The sequence below is a fragment of the Theobroma cacao genome, chromosome 6 (genome assembly GCF_053813885.1).
Source record: "Theobroma cacao isolate CCN51 chromosome 6, ASM5381388v1, whole genome shotgun sequence".
Lineage (NCBI taxonomy): Eukaryota > Viridiplantae > Streptophyta > Magnoliopsida > Malvales > Malvaceae > Theobroma > Theobroma cacao.
In genome coordinates, this window is record NC_142644.1 from 31,818,136 (window position 1) to 31,838,995 (window position 20,860).

Genomic DNA, 20,860 nt, shown 5'->3' on the forward strand with positions numbered 1-20,860 from the left:
CATTTTTGGCTTGCTGTTGCTGCTCTTGGACTCACTCACTGCTGCCTGCTTTCTCCTAATTATTATAAGATTAAGTCCTATCGATGAGACAATGAGTTTTATTAGCAGCAGTCATTTCTTTTCTTAAAGTTAAAGATAAGTAAGTAGCATTACATAGCCACTTGCTTGTTTCCAAGTTTTAACGTTGTTTTCCTCTTTCGTATTACTTTTTTTTTTTTATCAACTCTCCTTTTTCTTGTTGGATGGATGCCTTAGAAGTCAGATCCATGCATGTCCTTTCCTTTTCTTTTTGGAGGAGAAGGAGATGTTGCATTTTGTGCTGGTTCATGGATGGGTTCTAAAGTGTGGGTGGCTTGCCCTTAACGACATGTCAAGGCATCGACCGTAAATACGATAGTATCATCATCATCTAAAGGAAAAGAAGATGGGAATATTGTTTTCACTTTGCACCAAAAAGAGAAAAAGAAAGATAAAAAGAAGAAGAAGAAGAAGAAGAAGATGGAATGCCCTGTCAACCCCCACTTATCAAGTATTATTATATATGGTCATCTGTTATTGTCACATTTGCTTTAGGGACCATGCATTATGCAGAGTGAATATCCTAAGACCAAGAAAGGCATTCCAGGATATCCCTGTGCCCGTATGTTTTTTCTCTCGCTATCCCTGAACGGATTTTAATTTCAAAAGCAGGCCCAAGTCCACCCCCAGGACGGGCTGGATTATAGACCCCAAAAACATATATATGCCATGGGAGTGCAAATGCAATACAGGCCTGGATGTAGGATGAGTAAAAACTCCATGGAACAATTTCTTGCTTGGATGAATGAGTTAGTCAAATTTTGCGGAGGCTAATCAACAGAATTTAAGAAAAAATTATAAAGTATTGGTGGGGTGATTGATTCCCTGGGGCATATGCGGATATCCTTGAAAGTTTCGTATCATCGAATGCAGACTAGTATTACATTTTCAGTACGAAATGTGAATGCGTGATGCTATTTGACTATACTTATATATAAAATTGCATTATTCCATTAGACCTGACATTGTTTTCCTTCTTATAAGTTAGAATATCCTTATTATAGCATCCGATAATTACTTGTAAGAGAGAACACTAATTAATATATTGTAAGCACAAGTATGAATTGACAAAAATGTTTGTAGACAATATTCTAACCCAAGATATTTGTTTATTAGTACAATTATACAATGTATGGTATTGGTATATATATGTATATCAAATAAAAGTGCATTTTTTTCAAAAAAGGCAGACCAAAGATGCGTTGACAAAATGCTAGCAATTTATAACAAAAGAGTGACAGCAGCTTAGAGATATTGATTGATTGATAGCCTACATGTGCGAAAAGTCAAAGCAGAATTAGAAGAAATTAAATTAACCCCACAGGGCCAGGGCCAGGGCCAGGGCCAAAGGCATTTGATATTTCAAAGAGTTTGGAGGTTAGAACTAGCTAGTTATAAGCTTTGGTCCTTATTCTTAGTTCTTGCTTCCCTAGACGTTTCTGCTCTCTACTAGCTACTTCCATCAAGGAAGCGGGTCAAATTAGCTATAGAGAGCCTCTCCAAGTCTTCCCGATCGATCCCTTTCATATTTTCTCCAGATGTCGACACCCTGGACGGAAACCAACGTCGCTGCCGCTCAAACTTGCCGGTTCTCCAGCAGTGCAAGCGAGATAGAGGAAGAGGAAGAGGAAGATGGAAATTTTTCAAGTGAATTGTTTGAGATAAACCATGGGGAGGGTTTGGCGTCGATCAAAGAAGAAGATGCGAGCAGTTTGTTTTCTTTTGATGTTAATAACGCAGAGGATATCGTATACGTAGCGGTGGGTAAGAGCGAGTCAAGCATAGATGCCCTGTCTTGGACGCTGTCCCATTTTGTCAGTACATCCAGCGTCCTCTATCTCATACACGTGTTTCCGGAGATTCACCACATTCCTTCTCCATGTATGTAAGCAAAGCTCTCACTGGATCTCAGGCACCCTCACATCTTCTTTTTTCTTTCTTTTCTTAGTCTTCAAATTATATAAATTTCTTTCTTTTGAGTTAGGATGGACAAACTATAGTATACACTTACGTATGGTGATGTTACTTAATCTTGAACATCATCTTTTCCTTCTACTTTCGTACTATATATGCATTTAGTTTAGCAAACGAAAAGTGATAGGTCAAGGACTGAAGAAATTAATGAGTTAATAATCTGAGCCAAAAATTGTACTGCGGAACTTTTCTAGATTTGGTCAAGCTGATCTTCAGCATAATCCATAACAAAACATGTAGTTGTAGTTGCATTGAGGATGGCAAATTAAGCCGCCCTTCTGCAAAGAATTAGTAACGAATTGTAAATGATTTATTCATAAAAAGAAAAGGAAAATAAAAGAAATGAGCCATGTCTGTCTGTTTTGATCATAGTGGGAATGCTGCCAAAGAGCAAAGTAAGTCCAGCACAAGTGGAGAACTACATGGCGCAAGAAAGAGGGAAGAGGAGAGAACTCCTTCAAAAGTTTCTTAATATCTGCTCCGCTTCCAAGGTACGAAACAAGGACATATACATATATATATATTATCTCGTGTTTACATCAAACGAAGTCGATCCTTTTCTGTTGAAAACTAATGAACAAAGTATATGACTGGTAAACAGGTTAAGGTGGATACCATGCTTATTGAAAGTGATATGGTTGCAAAGGCCATACTGGATCTAATTCCTATTCTAAACATCAGAAAGCTAGTGGTTGGAACCAGCAATTGCAGTCCGAGGTATATCATTACGGTTAAATAAGAAGAATGCATGCAAATTTGCTTAGCACCCTTATCAGTAATATTTTATTTCTTTGGATGGGTAGGAAATTGAAGTCGAGGAGGGGCTTTGGGATAGCTGATCAGATATTCCAGAATGCACCAGATACTTGCGAGGTTAAGGTGGTATGTGAAGGAAAAGAGGTAATAATTAGCCAAATGATTGGACCGCCGTCTCCATCAGCTGGCAACGAAGACAACTTCAAGGCCTTGCAGAAAGCTGATCACAACAATGATTCTTTTTCGTGCATGTGTTTCAGACCCAAATTCTAGACTGCTGTAGAGTGCATTATGATATGGCGACTGAAAATCTGTTCGATCCACGCTCACCACATTACTGTGCATGGCACCCTGCTGCAAACAGGGTACTGTTCCTATTGAGTTTTATTTCGATCCTGCAAACAGGGTCTGCTCCTATTGAGTTTTATCTGTCTAGCAGATAATATATGACGTTAATGGGTCTTTAGAGTAGCGGTGCATTACATATATAAATGCTAGTGTACAATACTTTCAATGGTTACAATGACTGCATATAAAATGGGAAGCAGCTAGTTGATATTCAGAATTACAATATCAGATACCGCAGTCTTGAATGTGTGCTTTAAGTTTGGATCTACAGCAGCTAAGAACCTTTTAAAAGAGAAAAAGTATTTACATAAGGAATAATTTTGTCTGCTAGGTTTGGAAATCATATCTGCATTGCTCTATAATCTATATCCATCCATGTTTCCAGTACTCAAGGTCTGGGGCAGAAGAACCCCCCTCATTGAAGCGCATGGTAAAAAGGTGTGGTCCATGAAATAATTAAGGAATACAGACTTAAAATGTTTAAATAGGCAGCAACAACAAACATACATTTTCTCATCATATCCATCAACAAGAAAACTTTATCCTCATCACCACCAACCCCTGAGATGTTCAGAATATTTCTTCCCGCTAAATAGAAACAAACTGCGTATCGCAATTAATACCAACTATTGCTAAAAGAAATCAAACTCCAGATAATTGTCAGAACCTTTCTGATCATAAGCAGCTGCAACATTGGCTGCAACCTTTTCACTTGTTGATGCTGGTGGAGCTGGTACACGTTCAAGCTCAACTGGCTTTGGAATCTCAGGTGGGGTAGCACATCGAATCAATGCCCAATTCACACCTTCAAAGAAGGGATGTTGCTTAATCTCAGTTGCCCCTCGTTTATATGCCAATCTATGTTGTGGTTCCTTTACAAGCAGCCCCCTTATGAGGTCTCTTGCTGCAAAACTGACAACTGGTGATTCTGGAAACCGAAGAGGCTGTCCTACGACATTAAACAACGTCGCCCGGTTCCCAGATCCCTTAAAAGGAGTTTTACCATACAAGAGTTCATAGAGGAAGATTCCAAAAGTCCACCAATCAACAGCACTTCCATGACCCTCACCCTTGATGATCTCAGGTGCCAAGTATTCATGGGTCCCAACAAATGACATTGAACGGGCATCGGTTGGCTCTGCTATGAGCTCAGGTAACGGGCTGACTTGATTTCCAATTTCATTTTTGGGCTTGCGGTCTTTCTTGGACTTGCTAGAAAAGAGACGGGGAGAAAAGCATGTTGTTGGAGCAACGCATGATGGCTGAATGCAGGAAGGTTCAATGCAAGCAGGTTGGACACAGTAAACAGGGTTCTTCCTTAATGGCTCTGATTCAAGAGAAGATGTCTTGACAAGAGTTGGGCTGACAGCGCAACGAAGGGAAAGATCAAAATCAGAGAGCATTATATGACCATCTTCTCTCACAAGAACATTTTCTGGCTTAAGGTCACGATAGATGATACCAAGCATATGGAGATATTCCAATGCTAGCAAGACCTCTGCTACATAAAACCTGTAAATAAGAATCAAAGTCAAAATTACTATAAAGTTTATAGAAATATAAACAAATTTCAAACACATGGCACCTGTGTTTCTGTTCATAAATGCAATTATAGAAAAACGGTAATAAAAAGAACTTGTGTTTGACTGAACTTCCATAAAATCAATGCCTTTCAAAGGGATGCACATTCGGTATAATATCAGCATACAAGATTTGAAGGGCGACATTAAAGTTTTAAGCTTTCATAACAAACTCTACTAGCCACTTGGCACGGTAGAAGTTAAGGACTTGCTTAGCTGTTCCCAGAGACAAAAAGTAGAGAGTAGGTCAAAGCACTGAAAGAACAAATTTTCTAGAACATGGATATTGGAGAGGAAGCAAATTAACCCTATGGTTCTAACTGACTCGGCACACCATACAGCATTAAGCTAATGTTTTGATATCTATCATGTTGAAGTCTAGACATAGGCAGTTTGGTCATGTTGACCTTTATTGTAACTTTGAGCTACAACTTCAATCCATAAATTGTAATCTAGAACTTCGTTCAACACTAAGCTGACCACCTAAAACCCCCTAACAGAGTTCAAGCAACTGTGCAACTTAGAATTAATAGCAAAGCTCATAATTGATAATTCAAAAGGAAGAGAACAAGAAAAAAGCATGCACATCGTAGTGACGAACATGAAATATCATTTCAAAGTTTACTTATCATACTTTACTGCCTGCTCTGGAAAATGTTTCCCTGGCTGCTTCTGCCTAAGGGTGTGCAAATCTCCACCAGGGCAGAACTCCATTACCAAACAGGAGAACTTCTCCGTCTCAAAGTGTGTGTAAAGTGTAGGAAGGAAAGGATGGTCAAGAGATTGCAGGATCTCTCTTTCTGTTTGAGCCCGAAGCAGCTTTTTACGACTAGCTAAAGATGCTTTGTCCATAACCTTCATTGCAAAATAACACTTAGTTCCACTCAATTCTGACAGATAGACACTCCCAATGTCCCCACAACCCAACCTCTTTAGCAGTCTAAAACGGCTCAAACCTAGAACCCCATCTCTTGCCCTGACAGCCTGGATAGCTTCCCACCTCAAGTCATTCGCTTTGTGAGGCTTATTTATACTGCTACTAAAGCTGCTGCATGTGCTTTCATCACTCACATCACTGCTTGTGCTGCCTCTGCACATGCTGCTCTTGCCACTCTCAACATAATCAAGACGGTCACTAATCTTGGCACTTCCACTAGTCTTGGCAAGAGTACTGGTCCCATCGCTAACTTTGGCAGATACTGAACTGTTTTTAACACTTCCATACTCGGATGTTTTCTTCTCTTGATCAACAGAAACAGAAGGTGAATCTCTAGTCTCATTAATGGAAGAATCTACTTCTTTTGATGCTTGTTCAACACATGGTGATGATGAGCTTGATTCAAACTTAGTAGTCAAAGATTCAACAGAACCATTTTGATTTAAAATTGGTGACCTTTTATTTTCATAAATCTCTGCCACAACTTTCTTTGGTGCAGTTTCTACCAATTTGAGGAGGTGTTCGGGAGTAACCAGCTCAGATTTGTTTGTCTTGGAAACCTTCGAGGGTAAAGGCTTTGGCTCATCTGCTTCTCCACTTTGTACACTACTTGTCTTCAGTTGTTGTTTAGGAGAAATTTTAGCACCAGATTTTGAGGCCATTAGGGGAGAGGAAGAATTTCAAATTCGCATCAAATATCATAAATCCATTGTTTCAGCAATTACTACTAAAAGCACCATATCTCCATCTGAAGCTCAACATAGCTTGCCCTCTAACTCCTTCAACGGCAGCGATTATTCTATTAAAGCAAAAAAAAAAAAAAAAGATATTATCAACAATACCCATCATGGCGCATTGAGGTGTCAATGCATAACTAGCTGATCTGCAATGAGAAAAAGAATCCTAGAAGCATATTCAAAATATAAAATACTACTAGTAATGTAGAATAAACAAAGTAACAAATGTATCAACCGAGGGACAGAATCGATCTAAGCAAAGCTGGAGCAATTATACAAGCAGCTATCAATTCACATGAGCCAAATAGTTGAGTGTAGTGTTAGATCAAAAGGCACCACCGACCATTCAGCGTGCAGGAAAATAAGTAGGCAGCTCAAATAAAGGGAGAAAATAAGCCATAAGAACACCTACCTTTTTTGTGTTAAATGGAGAAATCCCATGAGCAAATAAGGGTTAAGCCCTAAGCCCAATAAACAAAAAGAAACAATCAGAAAGCAGCATGCAGGGTGCAGAGGTTGCTCGATTAGATGATACTTAGGGGAGTAAAAAAAGAAATAAGCAGCAATTCAAAGATTGAGATGAGATTGTTATGCCACTCAAATTTGCAAACTTTTATTCATAAAAAATAAAGATGCAAACTTTCCCTCAGAAAAAAGGAAAACTACAAAAGGACATAAAACCGAAACCGATGGGACAATGAAACGAAAAAAAAAAAACTGACAAAAATAATTCGGGGTAAAGGACTGAATTCAAGGACCACTAAAAAAGTTGAGGCTTTTTCTTATTTCTCTCCAAAGGAAAGAAAGAGCTAAGTGAGAAAATGCGGTGGGTTGAAATGGCGAGAAGGCAGCGTGTAGAAGATGATGAATAGTGAAAAATTGAATTGAAACCAGATCTCCATCACAGAAAGAAAGCAGATTTTTAAGCGAAAACCCAATACAGATCCAAGGCAATCACCAGAAACTAATAGTATTAGTTAGGCAAAGAGATGCAACAAAGCCACCAAAGTTGAAAGAGAGGAGAGAGAGATTACCAATGGAAGTATGAGAAGATGAAGGGGATTTGCTTCGGCAGCTAAAAAGGAGAGAGCACAGGTGGAAAGAGAGCTCCTTGCTAGCCTCCTAAGTCCTAACACCGCACCACCCACCACCCACACCCAGTTGGCTTTGGCCTTTGGCCTTCGAGAGAGAGGAGGGGAGAGAGAGACAGAGAGAGACCAAGCAAACTGGAAGCTTAAGACAATAGAGAGAGAGAGAGAGAGAGTGTCCAAATGGACCGGGCCTTCACTTGTGGTGAACTACTAACTAAAGTATTAGCCGAAGATGAGGTCAAACCAGAGCTTAAAACCATGCTAGCTTTTTTTTTTTTTCCCTGAAGGGAGCTTTTCTTTTTATTATTTACTTACTACTATTAAAGTAGAAGTAGCAGCAGTATTTGTGCCTTTTCTAGTTTCTACTACTCCAGCAATAAAATATTGTCAGATCAGATTCAATTCAATCATTTTTATTTTTGGCAGGCTCACCCATGGCCCAAAGGAAACTCTCAACTCTCTCTCTCTCAATCTTACAGAGATAGACCTTCCTGTCTTCTATTCTCTCATCTTATCTCCTCTCACCTGGCTGCTGTGCTGCCATCTTTGCCCCTTCATTGACTCAACAATTTACAGCCTTTTTTGGTTACTACTATTTCATAGTATTTGATTTGCTTCATTACCCCCTTTATACTCATTCATTATTCTTTTCTTTCTGTAATTATAAAGTAAGTTATAGTCTTATGTTCCTAACATAAAGCTAAGTATCTAGTGTAGCTAGTAAAATGCACCGAAGGATAAAAAAAGGGAAATGGTATAGTCAAAATTGCTTGTAGATATGATTGCAACTCGTCATGGATCAACCAGCAATGATAGATGACTGTAAAAATTTTCAACTATGGTTGTAGGAGAAACATCTGACCCAATTACAAAGCTGCATAATTTATGCCGACATCAGGATTGTTTGGTTGCCTAAATTGGGTGTTTAATTAGCTTTAGAGCAGACAGTAAAAATCATGGGGAAAGGACCAAAAGTAGATGGAAATTGTTGGATATTAATCAAGCAAATTACAAAGGATTAGCTGGTACTGGTGTATAGTGTACAAACTGAATCATCCAAAGACTAAGATGTGGTGGTCCATTTAGCAATTGCAATCAAGGTTCAAGCAGCGTTTTCCATATTTATGATGAGTAACAAGCTAGGATCTCTTTTTTTCTTCCGAGCAACATCTATAAGCCAAGCTACGGTAAACATGGCCCAAAATATAAAGGCCATTTGTTTTTTATGTTGAATTTTGATGGGACAAGGCTTGTGATTTGGATCACTCGAATCAAAACTGAAAACTCCCCATGAAGAGAGAGAGAATGATAGTTATATATTGCATCTGCATGCTTGCAGGCAGCACCATTACTGTTGTACTTGTGTGTGTATATACATACACATTTTAGGTTAAAATGGAGGTTTAACTTGCTTGGTTGGAGGGGATTTAAGCACAACTAGGTCCCCATATATAGGTGACTATGAAATCTCATTAATTATAAGATGCAAGTTGGCAGGAAAGAATTCATTTCAATGCAATATGAACCATGAATTAAACCATTTTATGTGATGTTTAGATAATCTTGACATCGCCATCTTTGCAGAAGAGATCCAAAGTCTCTCTACCTGGCAATGCCAGACGTCCAGATCCACATCCACAACCATGCTCTTCTCTTCTATACTACGTTTATTATGTGACTCAAATTTAGAGAAAACAATAAGTCCACTGCTACTCTCTGCTAGCAAGCGCAATACTTATAAACCATAGACAACGCTTATACACATACTTTTACTTGGCAGTGAAACCCTTTTTTCTTTTACACTCTCAACTTAATCGAGGAAAGGAGTGCAGTAGTAAATATTTTTTGAAGATCAGAGGATTCATGAAAAGTTTGAAACAGGGTAAAGGGAACAGGATTCTAAGAAACCTGACACAAAATTTTAGATAGTATATGAGGGTAGGAGTAGTAATTAATTTGTAAAGAAAGTATATAGAGCCACAAACCTTGGAATTGTTTCCCGATCGAAACAAATATCCTTTTCAGTTTGATTTTCCCAGGGCATTAAGGTACCAATCAAATGATCTGAGCCTTTTGCATGCATATGGTTCCACGGGCACTCCTTTTCTCACTAGAGAAGGATTAAATTATTGTTAGATGAAACAAAGGCTATACATGTTAATGTATCCATCAATCCACAAAGGCCAAAGCTCTATGCATCGAGGTGCGAGCTACACACACCAGATCACATGCCCCTCTATTAATTATTTCTTTCTTACCATTTCAATCTGGCCTGCCTTTTTTAATTTTGTGGTCCTCCTCCTTCATTGTTGTTATTGTTAAAGAAAACTACTCAGAACTGATTAAGAGCATCATGCACAGATAAATATAAGATCATGCATGCCACATGTGGCACGCATGTGACTCTGCCTCCATATCAGATGGAGTAACATTGTCATTCTTTCTCAAAATTATATGAGAATTGATATAAATAAACGATCAAATTAAGCCAACACCCCTCATTGATGTATATGCTTATTAGGAGTACTGGTTTTCTCTGTGTTAATTAAAATAAGAGTGCATGGATTATATTCTCAGCCGCTTAGGATGCTCACGGATTGAACATGCGGTCCTCACTCGTCCTAGGGCTATCCCAACCTTCTGCTATGCTATATATATACTAGTCATAGTTATTAAAAAAATCATAGGTAGAAAGAGTAGGAAAGGAGGGTCGACCTTACAACAAGGAGATTATATTACTATAATGTTATCATGGTTAAGTCTAGTTTTGTATAATATCTTTGGCTTTCAATGCTGATGATGAGACCATTCCAATTTACTTCAGACAACTGATGTGCTCAAGTGCATGCAGGTATACCATCGAAAACACAGAGGAATAGGAAAAAATGAGAAGAATAAGAGAGAAAGAGAGAGGCGGCCTTCTTCTTGTTGGCTTGGCCCCATTGCGTAGAGAGAAGGTGATATGTCGAATGGACGAAAACTGGGTGGCAGCTTTGATGATTGGGGATTGATACAACAGCCAATTGACCTTTGACTACTTGAGTTCAGGCCTGAGGGGCAGCAGGGCATTCTCATTTTTATATTATACCCCTACCTAGCATCTGTCTGTACTCTGTCGCATGCGGATTGCTCATTGCAGGCGATTTTATATATATATATAGCTTTGGGTACAAGGATTGCATGAATTTATACGTAAACTTTTGGGAAAGCACGCAATACCCCAGAACTAATTCTTTGGCCCACGGGCCATGGCCATGATACCCTTCTCAAGCCCATCAAGCCTATTCTTCTACGGCAGCAAATGGGCCTGGATACCAGTTACAAGCATCCGGATCATTAGTTAGTATTCTCATTTAGATTTAGCTCCACAGTAACTAAAATCGAAAGACATCAATTCAAAAGTGAGAGATTAAAGAATTGAAAAAGAAAAGTTGCAAGTGGCTAGCTAGCATTACTGCAATACAAGACTATAGACAAACCTCGACGATTGCGTTGTTACTTTAATGAACTGATAGAATAATCGAGGAAAGTGTAGCCAAAAACATAAAGTTTTTTTCAACCAAATATCTGATCGGATATGCTATGACAGGTCAGGAGTGGTGCAGGGCGGCATTGAACTTTGGTTTGGCATATCTTCATAGGAGTAGCAACTAGCAAGCAACTTCAAAGTGGTCATCCATGCCCTTCAACCAACCACAAACCTTTGTTTATCTTCAGACTTCACTTGAGACGGGCACTAGCAGTTGCTTGGCTCTCAACTAGCTCTACAAAATTTTCCCAAACGACCGCCCTGCAAGCAAGGCTGTACATTGCTGATACAAAATGATTAACTGAATTATTAGTGATTAAATGTACCGTAGGAGAAGAGGAACTGTCCCTGCAAAAACTCTGGCCTTATGTAAGATGACAAGTAGCATTCATTTTTCAATTAAAACCCGGTGGAGTACTTTTCCAGTCACAGCTATGATCAGGGCCAATTAACTGCTTCTGCCTGCACTGTAGTTCAACAATTGGTCTGTTTTGTCCCGCTCCCATGCCATATCAATCAACATATGAGGTTCAAAGAATTATTAAGTTTAACAGTCTCTTCTTGGATATCTCTGCTGGACTACCATATATGTAGTATACCCTATACAGGCGGCAACTAACTAACGCAGTTATTGCAATTATTATAGATAATTAAAATGAAACCACAAGAAGAATACAAGTAGTTATAGTTTATATAAAGCTTACATAGGTGCCGCATATGTACCATTTCTATTGCTAATTCAAACCGTCAGAGAAATGGAGCATCCAGATACTGAAGTGATTACTTTGTCCCACCAGACCAAGCAGATCGATAATACCGAGATTACTGAAGATACTGGTAAACTTCTCTTCTTGAGTTCCTTTGCATGAATGGAAATGAACAAAAACATGAGCAACAATATCATCCGTTCTAGTTTGAATATATATAGCTTTTAGCTTGCAATTGTCCCAAGCATATAGTCCCATAGGTTCCAATATCTAGCACGTGGATTTTACATATTCATTGTTGTCCCTCTCTCTCTCTCTCTCTCTCTCTTCTGTATTCTAAAACACATCTTTGCAGATGATGAGGTAAATGATTCTCCAATTGAGCAAGTCCGACTCACTGTCCCTATTAGGGATGATCCAACACTGCCATGCTTGACATTCCGAACGTGGGCTTTGGGGATAACCTCGTGCGTTGTTCTAGGATTCTTGAATCAGTTCTTCCAGTACCGCCAAAATTCACTGCACATATCTTCAGTTTCAGCTCAAATCCTTGTTCTTCCAGTCGGAAAGCTTATGGCAGCATATCTACCCCGTAAATCAATTAGAATACCTTCAACAAAATGGTCATTCTCATTGAATCCAGGACCCTTTAACTTAAAAGAGCATGTCCTGATTACTATTTTTGCAAATACTAGTTCTATCAATCTTTATGCAGTGAATATTATTACCCTAGTGAAGGCATTTTATCACGGCGAGATACACCCTCTGGCTGCTATGCTGCTAGCTCAATCAACCCAGGTCAAACTTTTGTCCAACTCTTTTCAATTCCGATTTTAGGCAGAAATTCCAAATCATGGCAGGAACATAATTCATATTAATACTGAATATTGAATTGTAGGGCGTTAAAGTATTACTAGGATCTTTTAAACGGTGCGTTCATGTTGGGATGCGGCTCCTTAAGGAAAAAAGCACTGTGTACTCTGGATACATTTTCATACAATGCCAATTCATTAGAGAACACGTTTCTAATAAAACTTACGAACCTACTAGACTAGACATCTAAATTTACTAAAACATTTATGAACTAGTGATAGTTTTTGTTGCGTTCCATGACTGTTTCTTGTGGAATATATATATATATTCAGATGCTTGGATATGGATGGGCTGGAATTTTCCGAAAGTTTCTTGTTGATTCTCCTTATATGTGGTGGCCTAATAACCTGATTCAGGTGTCCCTCTTTAGGTGCTCTCTCTTCCGATCCTCACCCCTTCTTTGCATTTCAGTTTGTCCATACATTTCTCTATGTATATTTACAATTTCAAACTCATTCATCTTCATTGTAGAGCGTTGCATAATGTTGAGGTTAGGTCTAAAGGAGGCCTAACAAGGCTGCAGTTCTTCCTTGTGGTATTCATATCAAGTTTCGCATACTATATTGTTCCCAACTATTTTTTCCCTTCTATTACTGCTCTCTCCTTCGTTTGTTGGGTATGGAAGGACTCCGTCACAGCCCAAATAATTGGTGCAGGTCGCGGTGGTCTTGGCATTGGATCATTTGCCCTGGATTGGTCAACTGTAGCTAGCTTTTTACAATCACCCTTAGCCACCCCAGCATTTGCTATAATTAACATCATGGTCGGGTTCGTCATAGTAGTTTATATATTACTCCCTATAGCTTACTGGAGTAACTCCTATGAAGCCAGGAGATTTCCCATTATCTCATCGCATGTGTTCACTGCTGATGGGGAAAAATATGATGTTTCAAGAGTTCTAAATTATACAGCCTTCGAATTCAATCAGCAAGGATATGATGGCTATAGCAAAATAAACTTGAGTGTCTTCTTTGTATATTCTTATGGTCTTAGCTTTGCAACACTGGCTGCTACAATGTCTCATGTCGTATTTTTCGATGGAAGGTACTTACCACTTACATGTAGTAATCACAAACTATAATGTGCTTTCAGTTTAATATGATACCCTTATTCTCCTCCATAGGTTGACATGGATATCGTATTCCATGAACTTGTCAGTTGATCTAGCATGCTTCAATTTTTATCTTCTACAGGACAATCTGGCAACAAGCGATATCAGCATTCCAGGATAAGTTTAGCGATGTCCATTATAGATTGATGAAGAAAACTTACGAACCGGTCCCACAATGGTGGTTTTACACACTCTTGACCATTGTAATTGGACTTGCCATGCTTACTTGTGAAGGCTTTGGCAGACAGTTGCAACTCCCTTACTGGGGAGTCCTTTTGGCAATCGGCTTGGCTTTGATCTTCACTCTCCCGATCGGTGTGATTATGGCAACCACTAACCAGGTATATTCCTAATCGAGGACTTGTTGACCTGCTAATTAGTTCTATTCACCACATTATGAATTTTTTGTGCAGCAACTAGGACTAATGTCATTACTGAGCTGATTATTGGTTACCTGCTAATTAGTTCTATTCACCACATTATGAATTTTTTGTGCAGCAACTAGGACTAAATGTCATTACTGAGCTGATTATTGGTTACCTGCTAATTAGTTCTATTCACCACATTATGAATTTTTTGTGCAGCAACTAGGACTAAATGTCATTACTGAGCTGATTATTGGTTACCTGCTAATTAGTTCTATTCACCACATTATGAATTTTTTGTGCAGCAACTAGGACTAAATGTCATTACTCAGCTGATTATTGGTTACCTGCTTAAAATAGTTCTATTCACCACATTATGAATTTTTTGTGCAGCAACTAGGACTAAATGTTATTACTGAGCTGATTATTGGTTACATTTATTCGGGAAAACCGCTTGCAAATGTGGTTTTCAAGACCTATGGTTATATAAGCACGGCGCAGGCAATTCTGTTTCTCCAGGACTTCAAACTAGGCCATTACATGAAAATTCCTCCAAAGTCAATGTTTCTTGTTCAGGTAATTTCTTAATTTCACAGATTTGATACTCATATTAATAGCTAGCTTTATTTCCAGAAAACGCTAGCTCAAATAATCATGAAACCCCGATACTGATTTATGTTGTAGCTTTACCAAAGTTGGTAGAAACTGTAATTGCATCCTCCGTCTATTTTGGCACTGCTTGGTGGCTCCTCACAACAGTGAAGCATATCTGCGATCCATCTAACTTGCCAGAAGGAAGCCCATGGACATGTCCCGGAGATGACATATTCTACAATGCCTCCATCATTTGGGGTGTGGTTGGACCACTGCGGATGTCTGGTCGTCTTGGGTTGTACTCTAAGATGAACTACTTCTTCCTTATTGGCATCCTTGCACCATTCCCTGTGTGGGTACTCTCTCACATGTTTCCTGAGCAAAAGTGGATTAAGCTCATTAACATGCCGTTAATTATAGGAGGCTCAGGGGCTTTGCCAGCAGCCAGGGTTGTGAATTACTGGTGCTGGGGTGTTGTAGGCATGTTCTTCAACTTTTTCGTCTATAGGAGATTCAAGGGCTGGTGGGCGCGGCACAACTACATTCTGTCGGCTGGGTTAGATTCTGGGGTAGCGTTCATGGCCATCCTTTGCTATTTCACATTACAAATGAGGAGTATTAATGGACCTAGCTGGTGGGGTGCCCAGTTAGATGATCACTGCCCCCTGGCAAGTTGCCCTACTGCTCCTGGCATTGAAGTTGAAGGTTGCCCAGTTTTCCAATACTGACAAGTTGCTCCTTGCATTGGGTTCTTGCGGCTGTAAGTGACATAGTGAGTAGTTTATATTAAATACTCTCTCCTACAAAAAGAACTAAACATGGACCTTAAGTGTGGTCTGATATATGAGATAATAATGTAGGAGCAGATACATGTAGACCTTGTTATCCATGTTGCTTTCAACATTAGTCCTTTCAAAGGCGAGCATATAAATTTTGAATCACAAATTTACATGTATCTCTGTACAAAAAGTAAATGGCATTTCGGGCTTTATATGCATGCATCCTTACTGTCAGAGCACCTCTAGAAGTGGGGACAGGATCAAGTTACAGTGATCTTAGATCAAAAATGTTTCATGGAGAAGAGAAGGAAAGAAAGAAGTTTACGAACATAACTAAGTATGGGTGTAAGGGAATATCATATGAACATAACTAAGTATGAGAGCCCTCCAATTGGAAACATATGACACAGGATCGGTAAGTATATGTATAAGATAAATTACGAACAAACTTTGTGTCAAGTTTTGGGCTACTAGCTGAAATTGTTGAACAAATGTACTCCATTCAGCCAAATTATATCGTACATAGCCAGCAACTCCTACAATGTCTAAAACTTGATACACTAATCTTAAGCTTGTTTATGATCGATCTTATATTTACACCGACCGATCCTCCGTCAATATTTTTAATTGGAAGGCTCCCATACTTAGTCATACTCATATGATATTCTTTACATGTTTTACGAGAATAATATTAATAACTTTTTTAAAAAAATATTATCAATGTGATTTGTAATGCTGCGGATTTAAATATGCCATTTCTTGTCATGGAAACCCATGTTTTGTTTTGTTTCTTCGCATTAATAAAAACAATTATTTTGTTTTACAGTATTTTGAATAAGAGCTATAACATATCCAAGTAATCTGTCTAAATTTAATCACCTCAAGCATGTCAAGTTTCACCTAAAACCTCTGCTCTTAAAGCCATGGAATACACACTCCAGTTTGTACCTAAATGCAATGATGATACAACAACTGCATTCTTTTTGTTTTAAGTGCAAGCTGAAGGTAGTTCGACTGTCAAATTTCATTTTAGAATATCTAATTTTACAACTTATGAAATTAATTTTCCAAAATAACTTATTACTATGTTATTTGTAAGATAACTTTAAGCTCAACTTAATTGCTCTTGCTCTAACTAAAATTTCGTTAAGTATATCTTAGTTCAATTTATTTTCTATTAACCACGCTGCATTTTAAACCTTTGAGGGCAGAGGCTTTGACTCATCCGCTTCTACTCTTTGAGGGCAGGGCCATTTCGTTAACTCTATTTTCAACTCATGCTGGAAATTGGGCCTCTTTTTAACTCATTTATTTATTTACTCTATCCCATGGATATATACAGAGCCAAATTGATGAAGACTAGTTCAATGATGACTTTTTTGCCCGGACTTTTTATTTACTTGCATATTTCATCCCTTAGCGGTGCCCGGAAGCTGATATCAGTCCGTAAATATCTTGTCTTCATGTGAGCAAGTGCGATCAATGTTATGCTAATGAGAGATTCTCAATTCAGCTAAAATAAGTGATATTCCATCCTAACAAAGTGTAACCATGCAACAATCTGCTCAATTTCCCCATATATTGGGAATGTTTTTCACATTTCTTTGTAGCAGCCCAAAAATAATCAGGTCACTCTCCCAACAATTCGAGAATATCAGAAACCTTGCCCGTGTAATAATCTGGCTGAATGCTGTTTGAGGAGTCATCAAGCTCGGATTGTGTTGTTACTCCTGAAATTTTAGCCGTTGCACACATCAACAAATAATACACTACCTTGTCACATCTTACTTAAAAACATGAGATACCAATATACATACCTGAAAGAACAAGCAGAGTTTTGCAGCCAGCATTTTGTCCAAATAAAATATCAGTATCTAGTCTATCGCCCACCATACACATTCTGGATGTGCTTATATGAAATCTACAAAGAAGAACATAGCATAAAAAGATTATCTTAATTATTACAGTAAGGTCAGTGTACATCATTCTCAAAATAACTTACTTCTGCAGTAAAAAATCCATCATGAAGGTTGATGGTTTTCCAACTACAATAGGCTCTCTTTCAGTTGACCCACAAATGGCACCAACCATGCATCCCGCACCTACAAATAATAACTAAGAAAAGAACAAAGCAGAACTCTCAAAGCAAGCTTTGCAGATGCGATTTAATTTCTTTACCAGGCCACTCTTGTAGATCAGTCATATGTCCCACTGAATCACGGTTTGTTGCAATAAACAGGCACCCTGGGTTCTCACGGATGCAAAGGGTCCCATACCTGCCAGTTGAATTTATTTTAAAGAAAGCATCAAACAAAATGCAATGCCAATTCTCACCTGTTAACCCATCTAGTAAGAGTTCGTTTAGACCCAGTCTAGGCTTGCAACTAAAGGAAATTATTAGCATTCGCTACTCTTCTAGCCAAACATTTTAACCTAGCATCTCCTCAATGTTCCTAAGCCACCAAGCTGTTGCAGTTTAACAATGTGCTTGGGTTGATGACATGAAAAATTATACCTTTTACAATTAAATATAAATTAAGAAACTAGAGGAAATATGCTGCTGATCAAAGAAAGAATATATCTCATATGACTGTCTTCCGACTGTACATGGTTCTGCACTTGCCCAAGGTTGAAATGACATAATAAAGAAATCTATGGAGGTTCCAAGTTATTTTGACTGAGGCTGGCTTTCAAACATAACTGTAATTTTAGAGAACAGGCTAAAAAGCTTTCCATAAAACAAAGACAAAGTCAGTAGACATCTGCTAGCTACATAATTTTCAAACCTACATTTTCAGTGCACTTGCACAAAATATACCATGCTTGAGGAATCAGCATAGCAGAAGTTTTACAGGCATATGTTCAAAATCAACAAAAGTTGATTTTCCGTACTCTTAACATCAAAATGAAAGTGAAGATGAAGTTATTAACTCACTGAAGTTTGTAATAGTTAATATTTGGATCTATTCCAACAACAACTGCTCCAACCTGGGGTTAGAAGTTGAATTGTTAGAAAACTAATGTGGGAAAAAGAACAAATCAAACGCTCAGAGAAATTGTGGGTCAGATGTTGCATTACATTCTTATCATGCTCAAAGAAACCACTGGATTTCAACTGAACCTTTTTTTCTCCATCTTCCTGCAATAAATATTTCCTCTCAGCAATTAGAATTCAATTAAGCAAGAGACTGTGATGCAAGACAAACAAACACAGTAGAAGAAAGGGGTAAATTATGATGAGATACAAACATACACACTGCAAGAAAGCAACAGGCAAGGTGAAAGGAGTGCTCCACTATGTCAATTGTTTTGTATGTATCTTTAGGATAACATAAAAGATAGAGAGAGTGAAAATGTTACATTTATGGATGGGATAAATGAGGCATGCAAAAGATGAAGAACGTACTGGGCCACCAACAGCGGTAAATCCAGCAAGCTGCAATTCTTGTAATATGCCTTCCCCACCTATGACATAAACCTGAAAACCGAACAAATTTAGAAAACTGTGAAGAAGAAATAAATATAGTAAATTTTGTTGTAAGAGGAGGAAAAGCTGCAATGAAGCAAATTTTGCGTCCCATTTGGATAGAGGGGAAGCATAATTAAATAGTAACAGATGATTCAAATGTAAAGTAAAGAGCAGAGCTATAAGAAATTACAGTGTTGAAGGAGTGAAAGGAATAAAAAAAGAAAAAAGTGGGAACCTTCTTGTGAGGAGGAAACTGGTTGACCTTCAAGTACATAGCGGCTGCAAAAGACGACGAAAATATCTCATCCTACAAAAGAGTCAGACAGAAACAGAGCAGGCTTTTTTTTTTTTTGTTACTATACCGAATGCTGCGAAGAAGAAGAAGAAGAAGAAGAACCTGAGTAACAGAAAGACCGAGAGAACGGAACTTGTCAGCATATTGGCTTCTGGACTTGGAGGAGTTATTGGTGACAAAAACCAGCTTCTTCCCCTTTTAATCAAATCAAATCAAATCAAATCTTTCTTGTACAGTATAGTTTAGTAATATTCATCTGCAGGAACCATAAAATTGTTTTCGCATTTCAATAATCAAATTAAAAGAAATGCAAAGCGAAAGGGTGAAAGAGAGAGACCTTGGATCGAAGCTTTTCCAGCGTCTGGGGGACTCCATCAATCAGCTTGTCGCCCTTCCAAATGACGCCTGCAATTGAATTGCATCCTTCCCATTATTAAACTAGTATCAATACAAGCAATCTTATACGTTCAAAAATCAATGAAAATGTTTAACACGAAAAAAAAAAATCAGAGAAACCATCGCAATCGAAGAGAAATGCGTCGACGGAATCCAACAGTGCTCTGACGCTCGCACCAGACAGGAGCTCAGCGCCACTGCCTCTGCTTGGACTTTCACCCTCGATTGCTTCCATCCTTGCCACCAACTAAACTACTGGCCAAATGAAGTAGTAATGTCGGCTTTTTCCCTACGCAATGAACAAAAACAAAGCCCATTCACCTCCAACCAAGCCCATTACATTAAGCCCAAGTTGTTGGTTGCTTCACACCACACCAAATCCAAAATAACACATTTGATTTGACTTACTTTTGTGTTCAAAAGTTGGGACTTGCATGTTTCGACTAGTACTACTACTACTACTAGTTTGATTGCTATGATGTGATGTGCCCAAAAATCAAATGTTAAATCAAAGAGAGGAGAGAATTGTTTTATATATTAAAGGCTTGATATGTATATATATATATATAAAAGCAGAGATTGTGGATTGAACCTGCACATATAGTTTGATGCACAATAAACACGCCAAACTTGACAAAGTTAAAGAGTTGACTCCAATTTCAAAGTCAGATGTTGAATAACCTGCTCCTCATGCAATTTTATAGTATTAATATGGTGGTTGGTGGCTTGGCTTGGCTTCTCTTTTGCCCTTGTTTTTCACACTGCTGCAATATTCAACATCCCCAGCCCGTCCTAAACAAACAAAGTTTCTTCATCATCACTTCACTCCTGCTTACTTCTACTTTGTCTGCTTATCTTTACATGACGGAATTCAGCATCACAGAGCTGAGCTTACTAAATTATTATTTGGCATTGCCAACCTCCCTGAGATTCCCACCTCCTGCCCCCGCCTTTTTAATATTTCTCCACACCCTGCCTCTCACGCATCTCTACATAGGTCATGCTATCATTTTTTGCCACGTGTTACTTTTATAAAAAAATTGTTTTACTTATTTTTTAAAATAATTATAAACCACTCTTATCATCACTACATAATATATAATATCAATAACCAAACATCTTTGATTTTGTTTTTAAAAAAAATGTCAAAATGTTGGGCTTTAAATGATAACCTTAATTTATTAATAAATTGCTCTAACCCTACTATCCAAAATTAAGATTTTTAAATTAACAAACTTAAC

At 38.3% G+C, this 20,860-nt stretch overlaps 3 protein-coding genes across 4 annotated transcripts; 1 reads left to right on the plus strand and 2 right to left on the minus strand.

The window, feature by feature from the left end:
* The first annotated feature begins 1,616 nt into the window (after positions 1-1,616).
* LOC18597355 (oligopeptide transporter 1-like) lies at positions 1,617-15,476 on the plus strand. The gene is made up of 9 exons (XM_088807684.1): positions 1,617-1,959; positions 2,425-2,543; positions 2,654-2,681; positions 12,093-12,535; positions 12,883-12,980; positions 13,082-13,654; positions 13,804-14,062; positions 14,480-14,662; positions 14,782-15,476. The coding sequence occupies exons 1-9, from the start codon at positions 1,617-1,619 to the stop codon at positions 15,406-15,408; spliced, it is 2,673 nt and encodes an 890-aa protein (XP_088663810.1). The 3' UTR covers positions 15,409-15,476.
* Positions 3,585-7,705, minus strand: D6PKL2 (D6 protein kinase like 2). Of its 2 annotated transcripts, XM_018123478.2 has the most exons (4): positions 7,445-7,705; positions 6,823-6,871; positions 5,371-6,472; positions 3,585-4,668 (listed from the first exon to the last, which is right to left on the minus strand). In XM_018123478.2, exons 3-4 carry the CDS (start codon positions 6,333-6,335, stop codon positions 3,789-3,791), a joined length of 1,845 nt encoding a protein of 614 aa, XP_017978967.1. In that variant the 5' UTR covers positions 6,336-6,472; positions 6,823-6,871; positions 7,445-7,705; the 3' UTR covers positions 3,585-3,788. The 2 variants fall into 2 exon arrangements, with proteins under 2 accessions (XP_017978967.1, XP_007026392.1); XM_007026330.3 differs by lacking the exon at positions 6,823-6,871.
* Positions 15,477-16,944: 1,468 nt separating the features above from the next.
* PGLP2 (2-phosphoglycolate phosphatase 2) lies at positions 16,945-19,897 on the minus strand. Its single transcript, XM_007026333.3, has 11 exons — positions 19,740-19,897; positions 19,561-19,628; positions 19,326-19,418; positions 19,164-19,235; positions 18,866-18,937; positions 18,539-18,598; positions 18,395-18,447; positions 17,638-17,735; positions 17,462-17,561; positions 17,277-17,380; positions 16,945-17,189 (listed from the first exon to the last, which is right to left on the minus strand). Exons 1-11 carry the CDS (start codon positions 19,852-19,854, stop codon positions 17,089-17,091), a joined length of 936 nt encoding a protein of 311 aa, XP_007026395.1. The 5' UTR covers positions 19,855-19,897; the 3' UTR covers positions 16,945-17,088.
* Between the last annotated feature and the right edge of the window lie 963 nt (positions 19,898-20,860).